Raw genomic sequence first — 18,816 nt, forward strand, 5'->3', positions numbered from 1 at the left:
TATAATGGTCCCCTAAAATAAATCTTCATACACATTAACAAAAACATTTTTTTTCTCTTTAGCTCACTTCCTGTAGGTATTAACTGGCGAGATAATTGCAGCAAACTTTTCAGTATTTTCTAACACTCAATGAATCAAAAGCGCAATAAGTGTACCCAAAATGTTACAAATCAGTGAAAAATTTGTGCACCATAGTGATGCAGCTGTTTTAACAACTCCTGACATGTAAGGAAAATTATGTAATACCAACTTCAAAATTTACACTCATAATTACTTTTAATTTTGGGCCTACCTTAAATATTTCTTCCAACATTTCAAATGATTCGACAATTTTTTGATATTTTTTCCACTGGGTTCTGACGTCCCGAAAGTGAACACCACGCCCCTGTGGAGGGTGGAAAAAAAAAAGTTATTGGAGTTCTTACCACATACATTTGATACTAAAGATCTCTCAGCAACGGTAATAACATTAACCCTAGTTCAGACAAACTGGCTACAATTGTGTACATTAGTTTTTACTGTGTCTTAACTGCAACAGAAATATTTTTGTACAATAGAAACCTAATATACACGTTTGTCAATGTTCAACCTTTTCATCACACTCAAGTGCTGCCACCTGTTGTGCACCACTATAAAAATATGAACAAATGAATGTAGCAGTGCACAGCAGCTTGGGACCGTGAGAACAGATGGAAGTGGTTGATCAACTACTTAAATGAATGTTGTTGTTATTTTACACATCAGTTCATTTATTACAACAGCGAAATTAATTACTTCAGTCCATAGAAAGAAGCCAACTTCTTCTATGCACACAATTGTTACCATGAGATCTGAAGCACAACATGTGACACAACCTAAAACTTTTACTTTTACTTGATGTGAAGTGGTGTTCTAAATGTTTAATTGTTATACAAACAATTTTTAAGAGTTTTGTTTGAGACTTCTTCAAAACAGATATGTCTGTTGTATTACCAGTAATTGTTATAATGAGTTACAACTAGGATGATTACTATATCATTCAAGCTCCAGTTATTGCCAATGCTGTTAGATCTTTGGGGACATTCATCCTAGTGCGACCGAAAGTCTTTGGCATGAGCGGTGTGGAAGCTCTTTGGGACAGCATAACATGGTTTTAGTGCAAGCTGGACAAAGAGACTGACTAGAAGCTTAATCTCTACTTCTTACAATGGTACTCCACGTCAAACGTGAATAAGTACAAATTTGTCTCCATACTCAATTGTGCTTACTACATGGTGACAATGTGGCCACTTTACACGACATCACTGGGCACAGTATCTACATCAATGAATGCCGCTCACAGGAATATAGTGCAGGATCAGTGTGGACACTGTGTGAATCCGACTGTGAAAACTGAATGTGCAAATAATCCATTTTGTTACCACTAACCAACAGTGGCACAACACATCAATGAATGCAATGAACCCATTACCTGTCTTAAATCCAGTGAATTCCACAGACTCCTTTGAGTGCTTTCTAGATTCTAATCATCTCTGCAATGCCATGTTCACCTCACCCGCATCTTTCATGCCGTGCAGTGTTATTCAAAATTTGCCATGCAACAACTAATTATACATGAATAATTGGCAGCCATCTTTCCTCACTTCACAGGCACAGTGCGACGACCAGTAAAATGACGTGGTCGGGAGGCACTCAGTTCAAAGTACCACTTTTCGACACCAAGAAACCGAGCTTGAGGTTCATGATCATATAGTACATTTTTCAGACAACTGGCAATTTCAATGACCAATCAAAGTATACGCATACAATCAGCCACCTGGATCTAATTTACGATATTATCACGTTGCCTCTGGCAGAGGATAGATATGAGACGGCCAAGGCAATGCTGTTACAGAGAGAATCCCATATGCCGGAACAGCAACTTCAAGAGGTCATGATGGATTCAAACTGGGTGGTAGTACACCATCACATCTCTCACACCGCTTCCGCACCTCAGCCTGTCCTGCTCTTATACCGGTCGCCATGCTGTGGGCTGTGTTGGTGTTCAAGATATTGACACACCTACAGCTCAACATGTTCATGAATGAGACAGAGATGATCACAGGGTACTAGGCTATGGCTGACATAATGTTCACTGTAATTCACTATAGGCAAAAAGTAACAATGTTCCAAGATTCGACTCAGTAACACAAACAACAGACCCCACTCTCAACACCACACAACCGGAGCTGATGGGACAGAAAGTGCCACAATCACAGCAGACAGCACCACTTCTCGCTGCCTGCACGGCAATGCACACCAGAGCCCAAAGCTACACATGTCAACAGCATCATCCAGTTTGTACCCGCTCCAGGTCCTGCTCCCTGCCAGTATCATATGCAATTCGGCACTGCTGTATGCAAATGCCTGGATCCTTACTGGCACCCAAACTCCATAAGTGGGTCATAATAGGCATTTCAGTCTGAAGTGTCTCATCAAGTCACCTTCAATTCACCAGAAAAGTGGAAATAAATATATTCTGGTGCATTGAATGATATTCCACGAGTAGTGTATTTTTAAATAAAACGAGAGAGAGAGAGAGAGAGAGAGAGAGAGAGAGAGAGAGAGAGAGAGAGTGAGTGAGTGAGTGAGTGAAAATTTCCCCTTCATAGCAGTGAAATCTTCAGAGAAGCGTCTGGTGCTAGCAGAAGAGATCAGCACTGCAAGAAAGCAGAACCCGCATTCTTCAACAAGTAAGTCCACGAAAACGCTTAACATTACACCGGGCCACCGCACTACACCTCTTCCATGCCTCCACAAACAGCACCAGTTGTGCTCTCCCTCAATCGCACCGTCCATGGCATTCTCCATTAATGTGCCAAACTCTCAGATGACTTTCCCACGCAAATCGACACTATACCACTTGCAATGTGCAGACACAACCGCTCCATACATAAAACGAGAGGTTCAACTTCGTACTGCTGCCACTGCCATGGCCCTAGCAGCTGCACATGAGCAGCTGGACACAGCCCAGCCTCTCTCACCAAGGTGTGCCCTCTCTCCAGCACACACGACACCAACACAGATGCTGACAGCGATTCCAGGATCAGTAAACTACAGCGTGCAGGGTTTGTTAACAGTACTACCGAATCCACCACCTCGTGCAGATACACATGCACCTGTGTTGTTAGTGATGAAACCATACACTGAATAATAACCATCGACACACACCCAGTTTGACACAAACCAAGACTGTTTGCCCCAGCAGATCCACAATTTGCCAAAGATACAGAAAACAAACTCCTTCAAGCAGGAATTTTTCACTCGTCAGATAATCCCTGGGTCTCCAGAATCGAACTCATTCCTAAGAATAACTGCTCTACCAGATTGTGAGGCAATTACAGGGTCTTCAGTTCTCATCAGACAGCACATGACAGCTACCTCATTCCCAACATATAGAACTTTACTTATGACCTCGCAGGCGCTACAATTTTCAGCATGATCGATTGCTAGCGTGACCAGAAACATACTACGGCCTACGATGATTCTTCAGGATTCTCAACTTTTACCTCTGACACCTCCCGCAGGCAGCTGAGTTGCAGATCCCGCTAACAAACACTTTGAAAGGCAAAAACAAACAGAGGAAGAGGAAATTACCTTGGCCACAGAAATGAAGGGAGCGTTCTGCCACGCTAAACCGTTCAAACTGCCTCCTGTTACAATGGTGCACCCACAACTGGATGCTCAATTGGCACTTACACTGGACATAACTGGAGCAGTTCTTCAACAGACTGTTAATGATGTGCCACAACAACTTCGATCTTTCTCCAAGAAACTCTTAGCTACGCAGTCAAAATGGTCAGCATTTGACCATAAGCTGCTTGCAGTTTATCCCATTGTGCCTTATTTCAATGAAGACATCAAAGGTCGCCATGTAACAATATTTACAGATCAGAAGCCTTTGACCGATGCCATTCGCAGTTCATCTTATTGGCCAATACATGAACAATATTTGTTGTGCGCACAGAGCTGATAATAGCATCACTAATTATTTTTCATGTCTTACAGCAAACTCCGTTCAGTACGACTACGAATGCATGCCACAAGAATTAACAAATGATTCTGCCACTCAACTGCTTACTGATGGAAAAACAAACCTTCTGACTGAACAACACACTTTGCCTTTGACAACCACCACTTTATTTTGTGATTCTCTGTGGAAACCATGCCCACTGGGACCCCTCAGCATTGATGCGAAGTATATGACAGAGTTCACAAGCTCAGCCACCCTGGTGCCAATGCAACGCAATAGATGATCATGGAGCATTTTGTGTGGCCTAATGTAAAACATGACCATTGCCATTAGGCACAATGCAGTTTACCTGCCAAAAAAAACAAAACTGGGTGTCACACTCAACCTATATTAGGCAACTTTCCCATCCTGACAATGCATTTCAAACATGTCCACACTGACATCGGCACACCACAGCCCGAGTCCAAAGGATTTTGTTATTTCCTCTCTGGCATTGATAGAATGACTTGCTAGGTGGAGGCAGCCTCCTCAGCACACTATAGAGAGGGCTTTTGTCGAACTACAGGTTGCGCGCTTTGGCATACCTGAACTTATGACTGACAGGGGCAGACAGTTTGACACAGCCCTTTTCCACACTATCTGCCACCACTGTGGAATCAACCATATGCATACCACTGCTTACCATCCACAAAGCATTGGCCTGGTGGAGAGGTGGCATGGAACAATGAAAGCGGACTCATGTGCCACGGGGACTTATGGGCCGAGGTACTTCCATGGGGGTTGCTATGCATACAGAGTGCACATAAAGATGACCTTAAAGCCTCACTCACCAAAGTGGTGTATGGAGAACTGCTTGCACTCTCTGCAGATTATACTCAGCCTACGTCCAACATTGGCGAGTTTGATCTTCCACAATTGGTAGGACTCATGAAAAATCACATTTATCACACACGAATCCTGTGCCGTTGCCACACTCCACAATGAATGTATTCACTCATGGGGATCTCTAACACTGTGACAAGGTGATAACACCATAAATCCTGCATTGCGACCTCCTTATACCAGGAACCCATACCTTTGACATACTGATTAACGAGAAATCTACCACTGCCTCCCTTAACCATCTTAAACCAGGGCAGACACTGCAAGACGGACCACCTCCACTGTTACTGGATGTGGAACCAACACTGTCACACACAACGCTTCACTTTGGCCGTCACAAGAGCCATGCGGCACTGCTGTGTCTCTGCACAATCTGACTAACCCATCCACACCTCCAACATCATGGTACGGTCACACTAGATGACCACTGCAGCACCCCACCCCCTACGACACGTACAGCTTCTGCCATTCTACATCTTCCTCTGTGAGAAATTATCTGATTAAGTTTCATGCAAGTGCCGGCCACAGTGTGATCAAGCACATATAATCCCACATTCTCCACAAGAAACAGCACAGTCAGGCCCTCTGCAGGCATCACACATGGGTACGTGCACCTGCACCATCACAAACAGCAATGCTGCCTGGCACTCCCGCACCTGTCAGCGCAGACTAGTCACCATACTCCACAGTGCTTTGTACTCCCAGTGGGGGGCTCTGTGGGGGTATTCGTCCTAGTGTGATCAAACATCTTTGGTACGAGTGGTCTGGAAGTTCTTTGGGACAGCGCAATATGACTTCAGTGCAAGGTGGGCAATGCGACTGACCAGATGTCCCACACTAGTGCTCTGTTTAATAAACACTACTCTTGTGATACGGGTGTGTTGTCTCTATCGGTAGCTTACAAGTGCTGTAGTATACGACTTCCTACAGGTCTACTGTATATCATTATATACACAAAAGTACTACGATTATTGTTTGTTATTTTATAACTTATAGGCTCCATTCATCATGTCAAAGAAAAGGTATTTCTAGAATCTTTCTGCACTTCCAGGAGAAAAAAGAAATGAGAACAAGGGCCGATAAAATAAACTGGAAAGAAACCAATGCTCAGACAAAATCGGATAATGAAAATGACGTGTATAATGACAATGACAACAGTGATAGCAATATTCAAAAAAGTGATGGAAATACGGAAGCGTCCGATCCCGCCCGTCTGCTTTGACCCATGACGTCACCAATATGGCGGAAACAAAAACAAACATGCACACTTTCCACAAGAAGCCTATTGACACTAACGGGACAAGCGCGGGAAATAGGGTGTTTTGGGTGGGGGGCAAACTAAATATAAACAAATTTAGACGCCTTGCGTAGCTAAAACGTGTAAGTGAAGACAGCCATGCATGAATACCCACCCACCTCCCCTGGGGTCGTAACCCCTGCAACCCATAGAAGATAAAGATGCTTCAGAAGCTGATTAATGTTTTTTGCCTTTTTTTTAAAAAAAAAAAATCTCACGAGATAGAACGAACAGATCAGAAAGATAAATATAATAAACTAAAACAGAAATTGGAGGAAACAGATAATTAAAATAAGTAATAAGTGTTTTTAAATTAAAAAAAAAAATTCTCACCAGATAGAACGACCAGATCAGAAAAGTAAATAAAATAAGATAAAACAGAACTGGAGACAGCCACACTCAAACCAAACTCCGTGCCGTCATGACGTCACACACGACAACACCCTTACGTCACGGGTCAAAGCCGTCGCGTGGGATCGGACGCTTCTGTCGACCCCTAAAATCAATCTACAACAAAACAGTCATTCCAGGTTCAAATTTTATGAGAAAGTGACACAGTCAAATGCTGGGACAAGAGAAAAATGGTATAACATCTTTTTTGCAACAAGGTTATTAGAGATGTGTCACAAGCTTGAATTTAGGAGGGATGTGGAAGGAACTCTGTAACATCCATTTCAAAGGAAACATCCTGGCATTTTTCGGGACTAGTGTAGCAGGGGATACAACCCGTCGGCTTTGGACATTGACGTCACAAGACGCCAATCGAGAAGCGATTCTTCTTAGTGTTGTAGCTCCCTTCAGTGGCTGATAAGTGTTTTTTGGCTTTTTTAAAAAAAATCTCACGAGATAGAATAAACAGATCCACTTTATTAAGCAATCAGTAAAAAAACGAAACTGTAACATAACAGCAAAAGCGAAAATGGTAAACTGCTATCTGGGGACTTGTGACGTCATTGTCCAAAGCCGACGGGTTGTATCCCCTGCTACACTAGACCCCATTTTTCTTAAGTAATTTAGAGAAACTACAGAAAAATTAAACATGGATGGGAAGCTGGAAAGCCTTCTTCTGAAACACAAGTCTAGTGTTTTCCCACTGTGTTCAAATTACCTTGTATTACAAAAGTTATATTTCAGCAATTATTACACATTCCTTCTCCACAAAAGGGCTATTGATGAGTTACAGTATGCAGGGGGATCTGTAATGGAGCTATATCAGTACATACTTTTAACACTTCTGTAGACCACTTGCATTAGTGACCAAAACAGTGAAACATTTTATGGCATGAAGTGATTACAATCCCAGAAGAATTCTTAGTGAAATTAGGAAATTTTAACTCAGGTGAAATCCTTAGTACTGTTACAACCAAGGGGCATAAACTAATATTTTCTGTGGTCTGTAACAAAATAGAAAGCTGGAATTACCTTTTGATTACACCTATGAAAAGAAATTCAAAATATATCAATACAAAGGGACATCATGGGTGTGTTACACACCTTGTATTGCAGAAAATTCTGTACTCAGAGGATATATAATGAAAGACAGTACAACTACATCTACAAGCTGCATATGGAACTTAACAAAAATCGTCATTTCTCGAAGGGTTTTTTATGGTAAACCATGAAGTGCATCACAAAATAATTTTCAGTTATCTGTAATGAGTTAGGACAAAAATGTGTTTTAATCATCTAATTACATTATCATATCCTATCATTATTAAGAGTTAAAAAATTAGAGAGTTTTACGTTCTATTTGCAGACCCTGAGAAAGATGCAACTGTTTGGGGATTTTGTCGAAAATATATTGCGGTTCGGCACATTATCCCTACTTCCCTCAAAAGTTCATCACGCTGAAACTGCATTACAGGAATTTTCTGTATCAGTTGAAACGTAAGCTTCAGCCCGCCCCCCGTTTTCCATAAGTGTAATTCTGTGGTCAGTTAATTTTCATGTACAGTATTTAGTGTAATATACGGACATGCAGCACGGAACAAGCATAAGTACTTTCGAGGAGAAAGGGTAAATACGACAGAAAACATTCTCATTTTCGCTGGCGCATCTCACAGGCGTTAAGCAAATGATATTACATCTATAAGCAGAATGAAATACATCAATGAAAATTTCCAAGGAAAGGAACAAGCATACTGGCTTGTAAAATATAACGCGCCAGCATGACCGTTGAGTACGGTAGCAACAGACAATAAATATAACCAGATTTCGCATAAAATTTAGATGAGCTCTTGTAAAGTCAGTACTTACTGCACCCTCTTTAATTTTTGAATCATTGAGTACTGCTTTGCCTTTCATGGCGAGGTCCATTAAAAACTCGTAAGTGAAAGGTATTTGCTGTCGTTGATATAGTATATATTTTATGGTTTTTATTACAATAACGGAGCTTGGTTCATGAGAAGGTGTCATAATATTAACCGTAATCGGTTTACATAAATCATTAATCCGCGAACATCGCGTTTGAGTGGCCATAGTTTCACAAAAATGACATTCTGCTCTCTACACTGACAAACGGAGACACTCGTACTTTTCAATCCTAAATATTGCCGCCTTTGACGTGTACCAAAGATACAGTTGCCTTCATTTGGTTCCAATAAAGGTTGCTGTGGTCCAATGATCTCTAAAGAGATCACTGACTGTTTGTATGGGTACGTTAAACACAATAAATAACACATAATCTGAATTGCTGTATCAGAACAAAATTTATTTTATAGCTTGCAGTGATCTGCTCTGTTTAGTGCAAACAGCGATCTACAATTTAAACCACAGGTACACATTACACTCGAACACAGCAGAATGGACCACCGGGAATGTAGGGGAACTGGTATCGAAACCGACGCCCGACCCTGGCGGCAGTAGCACTGATTTCTGCGGAGTGTACTTTGGAGGTGAAGCTGGCGGCTCTTGGTACGGTGGGGGTAGTGGCAGCGCTGAAATTGGATATCGCTGACCCTGCTCGTCTCATTTGGTGACAGGGGAGACAGGTACCGAGTGAGTAGGCTGGTAGCAGATACATTGGCTTTACCTTTTGAGTGACACGTCGTAGGTTTACCTCTATAAGAGCTGCATACTGTGTTCATTGTGCTTCAAAACCTCTTATCGGCCAGTGTAAGGAGGTTTATACTCTGCTTCTCTGACCGAGAGGAAGAATTACATTGGTAAAAGAAACTATTTGAGAATGTAGATATGTGAACTCATTGTCCGCTGCCAGGACAACAGCCTCATAATTTCTAATTCGCGACCGCGTAAATATTAATTATTACAGATTCTGCTTGGACGTCGGACTTCGTAATGAAATAATAGCTGCTGCTCTGAAAATGTTTACTACTGCCAGTAGCAATCTGCATGAGGCGTAGAATATGGTAGACGAAACTTCCTGGCAGGATAAAACTGTGTACCGGATCAAGACTCAAGACGGTAACTTGGCCTTTCGCAGGAAGTGTTCTACCATCTGAGCTACGGAAGCACGACTCACGACCCATCCTCACAGCTTTAATTCCGCCAGTATTTCGTCTCCTATCTTCCAAACCTTCGAAAGGCAAAGGTCCCGAGTTCGAGTCTCGGTCTGGCACACAGTTTTAATCTGCCAGGAAGTTTCATATCAGCACACACTCTGCTGCAAAGTGAAAACTTCATTCTGAAAATGGTTGATAATTGTCTGTCAGCAAGCTGTTATTCTGGAAAGCTTTACAGGTACTTACAGAAATTGGAAGCTTTTTAGTTGGTCAGCTGTGAGAGTGGTAATTATTACTTTTAAAATAAACACAAGTACATAATTTTCAATCAATGCATTTATTATTAACTAAGAATTACAACTGCTTACATAAGCGATGGCCAAGGCAGAAGAGAGTAATCTAACTGGAGAAAAATAGGAAAAAAAAGAATTAATCGAAAACAAATCATGAATAACTTACAAAAATTCAGACAGACAATTTTGTTGATTTTTATCACAGTTACTGATGTACAAAGGAAAATAAATCGATGTATTGTTACAAGTTGTAGTGGGAAGTGGATAACGTCTGTCCTTAACTTAACATGTGAGCAGGTCTTCAATTATTATGAATGAGAATGTTGGCTTCTCTGTGGCGGTGTAGGGTGAAGCTTTCAATTTAAAGTCTTAACTTGCTGCAGTAGGAACAGTGGTTTGTGCATGGAGAGGGATTGTTGTGGTAAGAAAAACTCTAGCGTCAGGTTTCCACATGTAAGTCAGCTCACATATGGGAGCATCCCACTTGCACACTGTTATGCCAATTATCCATAAGATGCTAAAATTAATTGCGTTTAACTTTATTGCACAATGTTGCTTCCGCCAGTCATCGTCTGTAAACTTCAACAACTGCAGCAGTGTGGATCTATTCTCATTCTGCTATCGTTGTTGGACGGTATATGTCTTGAATCATTTGTTTATGTGTTTGAGCAGTCAGTGTCCTGAAAAAATAATTGGCTTAGTCTCCAAATACCGTGATAGAATCACATTCTAGCATTCAGAAATCCCTTGCAATTACCTATTTGTTATAGAATATCATGCCATTGTTTAAAATGACGAACTGGATAATAAAAGTAATTTAGCTGAGTGTGTGGACTTGCCGAGGTTCATGTTACTGCAGAATGACCACAACCGTAAAAGTATGTTATATTTTAGTATAACGATAATAGTTTTCTTGCTTCACTCATTGAGTTTAAATATGATGGTGAAGTTGAAATACAAAATTAATTTGTGCCTTTAGAGAACGTTATTCATGACCATAATTATCCTTATGTAAATACAACAGTGTTTGCACTGTGGCAGTCATTGAGTAATAATTGTTCTGCACATTAGTACAAAGTTTGGTTACAAAATTAAGTACTGTACTAGTAAAGGTTACGTTTACAGCACCTGTGACCCATGAGAATCATGATTAACTCTAAAAATAAAAACGAAACACAACTTTTGAGGAAAAAACCTTACTTTCTGGTGTTTCTTCAGTGTATTGTAGACAGAATCTAAGTATTTACCACAAAAAATTAGAAGTAGTGCTCTATGGAATGCAATGCTGGTACTGAAATGATGATTGTCTCCAGTTGCCAGATACCAAATTTTACTTGTACTTTAATGTGGACTGACACAGAATCTCCCGTGAGTCTAGCAGATTTTTGTATAGAATTAGAAATGTGGCCCAAAAGGAATTCAAAATTGATTTTACACACTCGAAAATGATCTTTGTCTTTGGCAGATGGCTCTGTTATAGTATACTGAATATCAACTTCTGTGGGTCTGTTTTTCTTAGTCAATGTTAGTGTAAGCACTTCAGCTAAAAGCTGCACAATCATATTGTCTCCCCCACACATAAGGAAGAAGCAATATTTATCTGAACCTTACTAGTAAACTTCAGGTGACACTAGTTCTCCCAATGAATAACTTCACTTGTCGCCATCTTGAAAGTTGGGTAAGTAGCGTTTCCAACTTCAGTATGTGGAAATGCTAACTTGCTTGTAGGGGTAGTGGGGGAGGAGGAGGCAGGATTCACATGTAAGTAATTCATGTCTGTGGAAATCTGACTTAATGGAAGTTGCAGTGTCTCTACACAAACCATTTCATGCTGATGTCGTGATTGATAGTGGTATGGACATCAAGAACCACTAGCGCTAGAACTGCTGTTCACATCGTGTCATGAGATATAAGTGCAGCTTTGAGTGTCCTGTACCAGAATTCTACCATCCCATTGCTGGATAGGTGATGACTTGTGGTGAGATGGTATTGGAATCTACTTAATTTAGCGAATTTGACAAATAGAACAGGCTTGTACTGCTGTCCTTGATCGGTTGTGACATGTACTGGGCAACCGAACTGGACAGACCAAATAGCATAGAATGTCTTAGCCATTGTTTCCACAGAAATGTCCTTGATTAGTAGGTTCAGCTCAATCGATGTGCTGGTTAATAGCCATGAACATGTATCTGAATGCTTCAGACTGAGGCAGGCAGTGAATTTCATAGCTGATGGTACAGGAAACTGGGCTTGGCAACTATGTTATCCTTACCTTTTATGTGTCTTAAATCTGTTGTAAATTGACTGGTAACTTCTAACTGCCATAGGAGAAAAGATTCCTGAGGCCTTTTGATGGCAAAAGTTATGAGTTTGTGATCAGTGTAAATGGCTTGCTTCCAACATACAGGACAAAGTGAAGGATAGCTTAGAATATTGCAAACAACTCCTGATCATAACCTGGTCTAAGGAACAAACAGATTACGAGAAAAAAGGAATCTAGGGGTTGTCATGTGTCGAGTATCACACAAGTTGCTAGCTAACTAGTGTCCACAATCACAGCAATAGGAGCCACATATGTGGTGAGTACCAAAAGAAGCACTTCGTGTATGCCAGTCTTCACGATGCTCAAATGATTTTTTGGCAATCTGAGCCACATTACATTTCTGTAGTCTTTGCTGGTGGGTGGCGACTGGTGGTATTTTGGCCCACGAAACCTGCAATCAAGGGTGCCTGAATTGTGACTGCAACCAGCAAGTGTCACTGATGAAGACTAACATCTCTAAGAATCTTTTTAGTTGTGAGAACACGATAGGGCGAGGCAAGGTTTTTATGGCGTCGACTTTCTGCTTAAGAGAACAGATGCTAAATTGCAGAAACTACGTGCCCTAAGAATTGTGCTCGTTTTTTCCAGAGCACAGACTTGTCAAATGGTTCAAATGGCTCTGAGCACTATGGGACTTAACTTCTGAGGTTATCAGTCCCCTAGAACTTAGAACTACTTAAACCTAAATAACCTAAGGACATCACAAACATCCATGCCCGAGGCAGGATTCGAACCTGCAACCGCAGCGGTCGCGCGGTTCCAGACTGTAGCGCCTAGAACCGGACTTGTTGTCATTCACTATCAAACTGTACTCTACTAGTTTATTAAATACAGTTCTTAAATGCGCATCTTATTCCACTGCTGTTCGTAAAAACAACGGTACATCTGCCAGACAGGCTAAACAAACGGATAGTTCATGCAGTACTTCATCTACAAATCTTTGCCAGGACTGTGTAGCGTTTTTTAGACCAAAAGGCATTCGTAGGTATTCGAAGAGGCCAGCATTTGTTATTAATGCTGTCTTCAGAACATCCTGTGGCCCACCAGAATTTAATGGTAAGCTTTCTTGAAGACTATAACAGAGAATATGTTCGCTCCTACTACTAGAGTTGTAAAATTTTTAATATTGGGATCGAGGTAGCAGTCAAGTACAATTTCAGCACTTAATGTGCATTACATGCTAGATAGTCTCCATGTTCCATCTTTCTTTTTAATGAAGTGCAGTGGAGGTGCCTAGGAGCTGCTTGACCTGTGCGTTATTTCTGCCTGAAACATTTCTTTGATTGCCCAGAGCTAAAAATCGACATTTCCGGGGACAGGTGGACCAGGTGTGGTCTCAGTGCGGTGCAATGTATTGTGATTGATGCCGCTATGCTGTGTTGGTATACGTAAATTGGTCGGAAATTGCAACTCACGATCCTCAAATGATTTTTTGGCGATAAACACTTTCATTTTCCCATCGTTCTACGAGGGTTGAATGAAAAGTAATGCCTCCACTTTCGTTAATTGGGTTTGGATGGGAATATTTTAATAAATCACTCAGATAATCCTTAGAATGTGATCTTTAATTACCAGTATTCACTTTTCCACATAATTACCAGGCAATTGGATGCATTTCTGCCAACGATGAACAAGTTTTCTGAAGTCATCACGGAAAAAGTCGACACTGTTTCCGCAACCACAGTCTCACAGTTCTCTCAAAGAATTCATCAGAAGCATGATGATGTCCCCACAGATTGTTTTTCATTATCAGGAACAGATGAAAGTTAGACATTGCTAAGTCTGGGCTGTATGGAGGATGCCGTATGGTGGTGAGATTCAGTCTCTGAAGTTCTGCTGTGGTGACGAAGTGTGTCGTTTGGCATTGTCATGCCGCAGGAAACATTTCCCTTTTCCTTTCGGACGTTGTGATGTAACACTCTGAATTTATTGTTGTTCCACGATCAAGGAAAGCAACATGGATAACACCATCCGCATCCCAGAACACTGTGGCCACGATTTTTCGAGCTGAGAGCTGCGTCTTGAATTTCTTTTTCGGGGGCGAGTCTTTGTGTCGATATTCCATAGACTGGCGTTTTGTCTCCGGTTCGTAATGGTGTACCCACGTTTCGTCACCTGTCACAATCGAATGAAGAAAGGCGTCATCTTCATTCTTGTGACGCCAGAGGAGTTCCCGGCGAATTTCAAGTTTGTGCACTTTCATTTCAGGAATCAGCATCGGAGGTACCCATCGTGCACAGATCTCCAGATAGCCAAGCAAATCAATAATGTGACCCACACGTTCTTGTGAAATACCGGTTGTGCTTGCAAATTCTCTCTGAGTGATACGACGATCGTCCTGAATCAATCTGTCAACATGTTGCTTGTGAAACTCGGTGGTTGCTGTCACCGGACGTCCAGCTCTTTGTTTGTCACGCAAGTCAGATGTTTCCACCTCAACATCTTTAAACTTACTCACCCAACGACGCACAGTACTCACATCTACACAGTCACTGTAAACGCCTTTCATTCTTTGATGAATCTCCTTTGGGGTGACACCTTCTGCTGTCAAGAATTCAATGACTGCACGTTGCTTAATTCGTGTTGACTGACCGTCTGCACAGGGTTACATACTTTACACTGTAACAACACAACTGTTCAGTGCTAAGACTTTCCGCCAACTGGAGCTGTAGAGAAGGGGCTACGAAACATGCCAGTACCTACCGCATACCAATGCTTCCAACTGCTGGAGAGTTACAAAGATGGTGGCATTACTTTTCAGCCAACCCTCGTAGTTTCATTTTTGCAGCACCCGATTCCCTTTTTACAGAATACAATTCTTGGTTTTCAGCATATAATTTTTCTATTTGTTCTTTAACTTAGATTTGTTCTTTAGCTTAGGTTTCAAAACATGGAAATTATCCTTTACTTGCGAAAGGTCTTCTAGATTACATTGTAGAGGATCAGATTTCACCTCGAGCAAGTCTAGCTTCTCTGTATCTGTCTTTAACGTACTGGATGAGGTGCCAATGTTTCCTTTGTTCTTGCTCACACCTGATGTCCACTGAAGATTACATGAGAAACGCTGCTGTTTCTCGAAGACTTGCCTAATTGCCCAATATCATCTTGGTCTCCCTCTGAAGCTGTGCTGTGTATAGACTGATTTCCAGTCCACAATCACATAAGACATATGCACCTAACTTAGGTTCAGATATACTAGTCAGCACAAAATTCTTTCCAATGGCCAATGAAAAGCAAGGTTCACCATAATTTTACAGTCACTGTAAGTGGAACTACCTGAACTGTTAGATGCAGTATGACATATACATGCCTGAGTATTTTTCTCCATTTCTGCTGCGTGACCAGTAAGGTGCTCAATTCAGAACTTCAGCCCATCAGATTTGTGAATATATTGTTTGTCATTTATGTATAGCCGTCGGAATTCTTCAAAAACACTAGCCTGTTTATCGTAGATAGGCAAATCACAAACCATGAGTGACCACAGGGCCAATGTTTCCTGTATATGGAACATATTAGCTCGTAAAGAAACTGGCACTTGACTGTTTTGTTTTGATGGCTGGCGAGTAGTCGGTTTGATATGGCAATATTGGTGACATTGTGTGCCCTCATAATTGGCGCTTGTAGACTGTGCCTAATACAGATTACCGTTTGCATTTGCAAGGTGTGATGCAATCCATAGCCCAAGCTCAGAAGCGGCTGATACCAGTACACGAGTGTTGCTTCATGTACTGTTCTTTTACTGGTCATGGGGCCCAGAGGGGTGGAGCTACAGAATTTTTGCAGCTTCTTGTGTGGCATAGCCTCATGACTTGTCTTCCTTCTCGTTAATCTCTTGTTTGAGTGCATTCAGATTGTGTTGTGAAGTCCAGATCTGCTCAGAAACCGTTAGCTAGTATTCCTTTTCGATGGCAGAGACTGCCACCATGGTGATGCCATCTTGGGATTTCGTCATTGTTCATACTATTTCGCGCTGAAGCATGCGGCTTAATTTGTTTGCAGTCTCTGTCTGTGAAATAATGTAATTTTTATTGCTTGATATAACTGTATTTTGAAGGATGGTGGCAGCTGATTGAGCACTGCAAAATGTACTGTTGACTATGTCTGTATTTTCCGACACAACAATAGCGCATACGATCACCAAAACTCAAATGGCGCTTTTCACTAATTTTCTCTTTGTTTAACACATATTGAACGCGCTGAACCTGTGATTTGCAGATCCTTTTTACTAAAGTACTTTTGAGATTCTGGTAACTGTCTTGCACTTGCTGTTTTTAATTATGTATGGCACCAACCCCCCCCCATGAACCATGGACCTTGCCGTTGGTGGGGAGGCTTGCGTGCCTCAGCGATACAGATAGCCGTACCGTAGGTGCAACCACAACGGAGGGGTATCTGTTGAGAGGCCAGACAAACGTGTGGTTCCTGAAGAGGGGCAGCAGCCTTTTCAGTAGTTGCAAGGGCAACAGTCTGGATGATTGACTGATCTGGCCTTGTAACAATAACCAAAACGGCCTTGCTGAGCTGGTACTGCGAACGGCTGAAAGCAAGGGGAAACTACAGCTGTAATTTTTCCCGAGGGCATGCAGCTTTACTGTATGATTACATGATGATGGCGTCCTCTTGGGTAAAATATTCCGGAGGTAAAATAGTCCCCCATTCGGATCTCCGGGCGGGGACTACTCAGGAGGATGTTGTTATCAGGAGAAAGAAAACTGGCATTCTACGGATCGGAGCGTGGAATGTCAGATCCCTTAATCGGGCAGGTAGGTTAGAAAATTTAAAAAGGGAAATGGATAGGTTGAAGTTAGATATAGTGGGAATTAGTGAAGTTCGGTGGCAGGAGGAACAAGACTTCTGGTCAGGTGACTACAGGGTTATAAACACAAAATCAAATAGGGGTAATGCAGGAGTAGGTTTAATAATGAATAGGAAAATAGGAATGCGGGTAAGCTACTACAAACAGCATAGTGAACGCATTATTGTGGCCAAGATAGATACGAAGCCCACACCTACTACAGTAGTACAAGTTTATATGCCAACTAGCTCTGCAGATGACGAAGAAATTGAAGAAATGTATGATGAAATAAAAGAAATTATTCAGATTGTGAAGGGAGACGAAAATTTAATAGTCATGGGTGACTGGAATTCGAGTGTAGGAAAAGGGAGAGAAGGAAACATAGTAGGTGAATATGGATTGGGGGACAGAAATGAAAGAGGAAGCCGCCTGGTAGAATTTTGCACAGAGCACAACATAATCATAACTAACACTTGGTTTAAGAATCATGAAAGAAGGTTGTATACATGGAAGAACCCTGGAGATACTAAAAGGTATCAGATAGATTATATAATGGTAAGACAGAGATTTAGAAACCAGGTTTTAAATTGTAAGACATTTCCAGGGGCAGATATGGACTCTGACCACAATCTATTGGTTATGACCTGTAGATTAAAACTGAAGAAACTGCAAAAAGGTGGGAATTTAAGGAGATGGGACCTGGATAAACTAAAAGAACCAGAGGTTGTACAGAGATTCAGGGAGAGCATAAGGGAGCAATTGACAGGAATGGGGGAAATAAATACAGTAGAAGAAGAATGGTTAGCTTTGAGGGATGAAATAGTGAAGGCAGCAGAGGATCAAGTAGGTATAAAGACGAGGGCTAGTAGAAATCCTTGGGTAACAGAAGAAATATTGAATTTAATTGATGAAAGGAGAAAATATAAAAATGCAAAAAGGAATACAAACGTCTCAAAAATGAGATCGACAGGAAGTGCAAAATGGCTAAGCAGGAATGGCTAGAGGACAAATGTAAGGATGTAGAGGCCTATCTCACTTGGGGTAAGATAGATACCGCCTACAGGAAAATTAAAGAGACCTTTGGAGATAAGAGAACGACTTGTATGAATATCAAGAGTTCAGATGGAAACCCAGTTCTAAGCAAAGAAGGGAAAGCAGAAAGGTGGAAGGAGTATATAGAGGGACTATACAAGGGCGATGTACTTGAGGACAATATTATGGAAATGGAAAAGGATGTAGATGAAGATGAAATTGGAGATACGATACTGCGTGAAGAGTTTGACAGAGCACTGAAAGACCTGAGTCGAAACAAGGCCTCCGGAGTAGACAATATTCCATTGGAACTACTGACGGCCGTGGGAGAGCCAGTCCTGACAAAACTCTACCATCTGGTGAGCAAGATGTATGAAACAGGCGAAATACCCTCAGACTTCAAGAAGAATATAATAATTCCAATCCCAAAGAAAGCAGGTGTTGACAGATGTGAAAATTACCGAACTATCAGCTTAATAAGTCACAGCTGCAAAATACTAACACGAATTCTTTACAGACGAATGGAAAAACTGGTAGAAGCTGACCTCGGGGAAGATCAGTTTGGATTCCGTAGAAACACTGGAACACGTGAGGCAATACTGACCTTACGACTTATCTTAGAAGAAAGATTAAGGAAAGGCAAACCTACGTTTCTAGCATTTGTAGACTTAGAGAAAGCTTTTGACAATGTTGACTGGAATACTCTCTTTCAAATTCTAAAGGTGGCAGGGGTAAAATACAG

The 18,816-nt window shown here is 41.4% G+C and overlaps 1 protein-coding gene across 3 annotated transcripts in view; it reads right to left on the reverse strand.

Moving 5' to 3' along the window:
* LOC124794562 (MAD2L1-binding protein) overlaps window positions 1-9,023 on the reverse strand; it is a 35,545-nt gene extending 26,522 nt beyond the window's left edge. Inside the window, exons 1-2 of one of the 3 annotated variants that reach the window (XM_047258103.1) lie at window positions 8,427-9,012; window positions 293-385 (exon numbers count right to left, since the gene is read on the reverse strand). In XM_047258103.1, coding sequence (XP_047114059.1) covers window positions 293-385; window positions 8,427-8,648 — 315 coding nt within the window. In that variant the 5' untranslated portion in view covers window positions 8,649-9,012. Of the gene's footprint in view, window positions 1-292; window positions 386-8,426 lie in introns of all 3 variants that reach the window. The other 2 variants (XM_047258105.1, XM_047258104.1) reach the window with 2 other exon arrangements.
* Window positions 9,024-18,816: the final 9,793 nt, after the last annotated feature.

This window comes from Schistocerca piceifrons, chromosome 1 (assembly GCF_021461385.2).
Source record: "Schistocerca piceifrons isolate TAMUIC-IGC-003096 chromosome 1, iqSchPice1.1, whole genome shotgun sequence".
NCBI lineage: Eukaryota > Metazoa > Arthropoda > Insecta > Orthoptera > Acrididae > Schistocerca > Schistocerca piceifrons.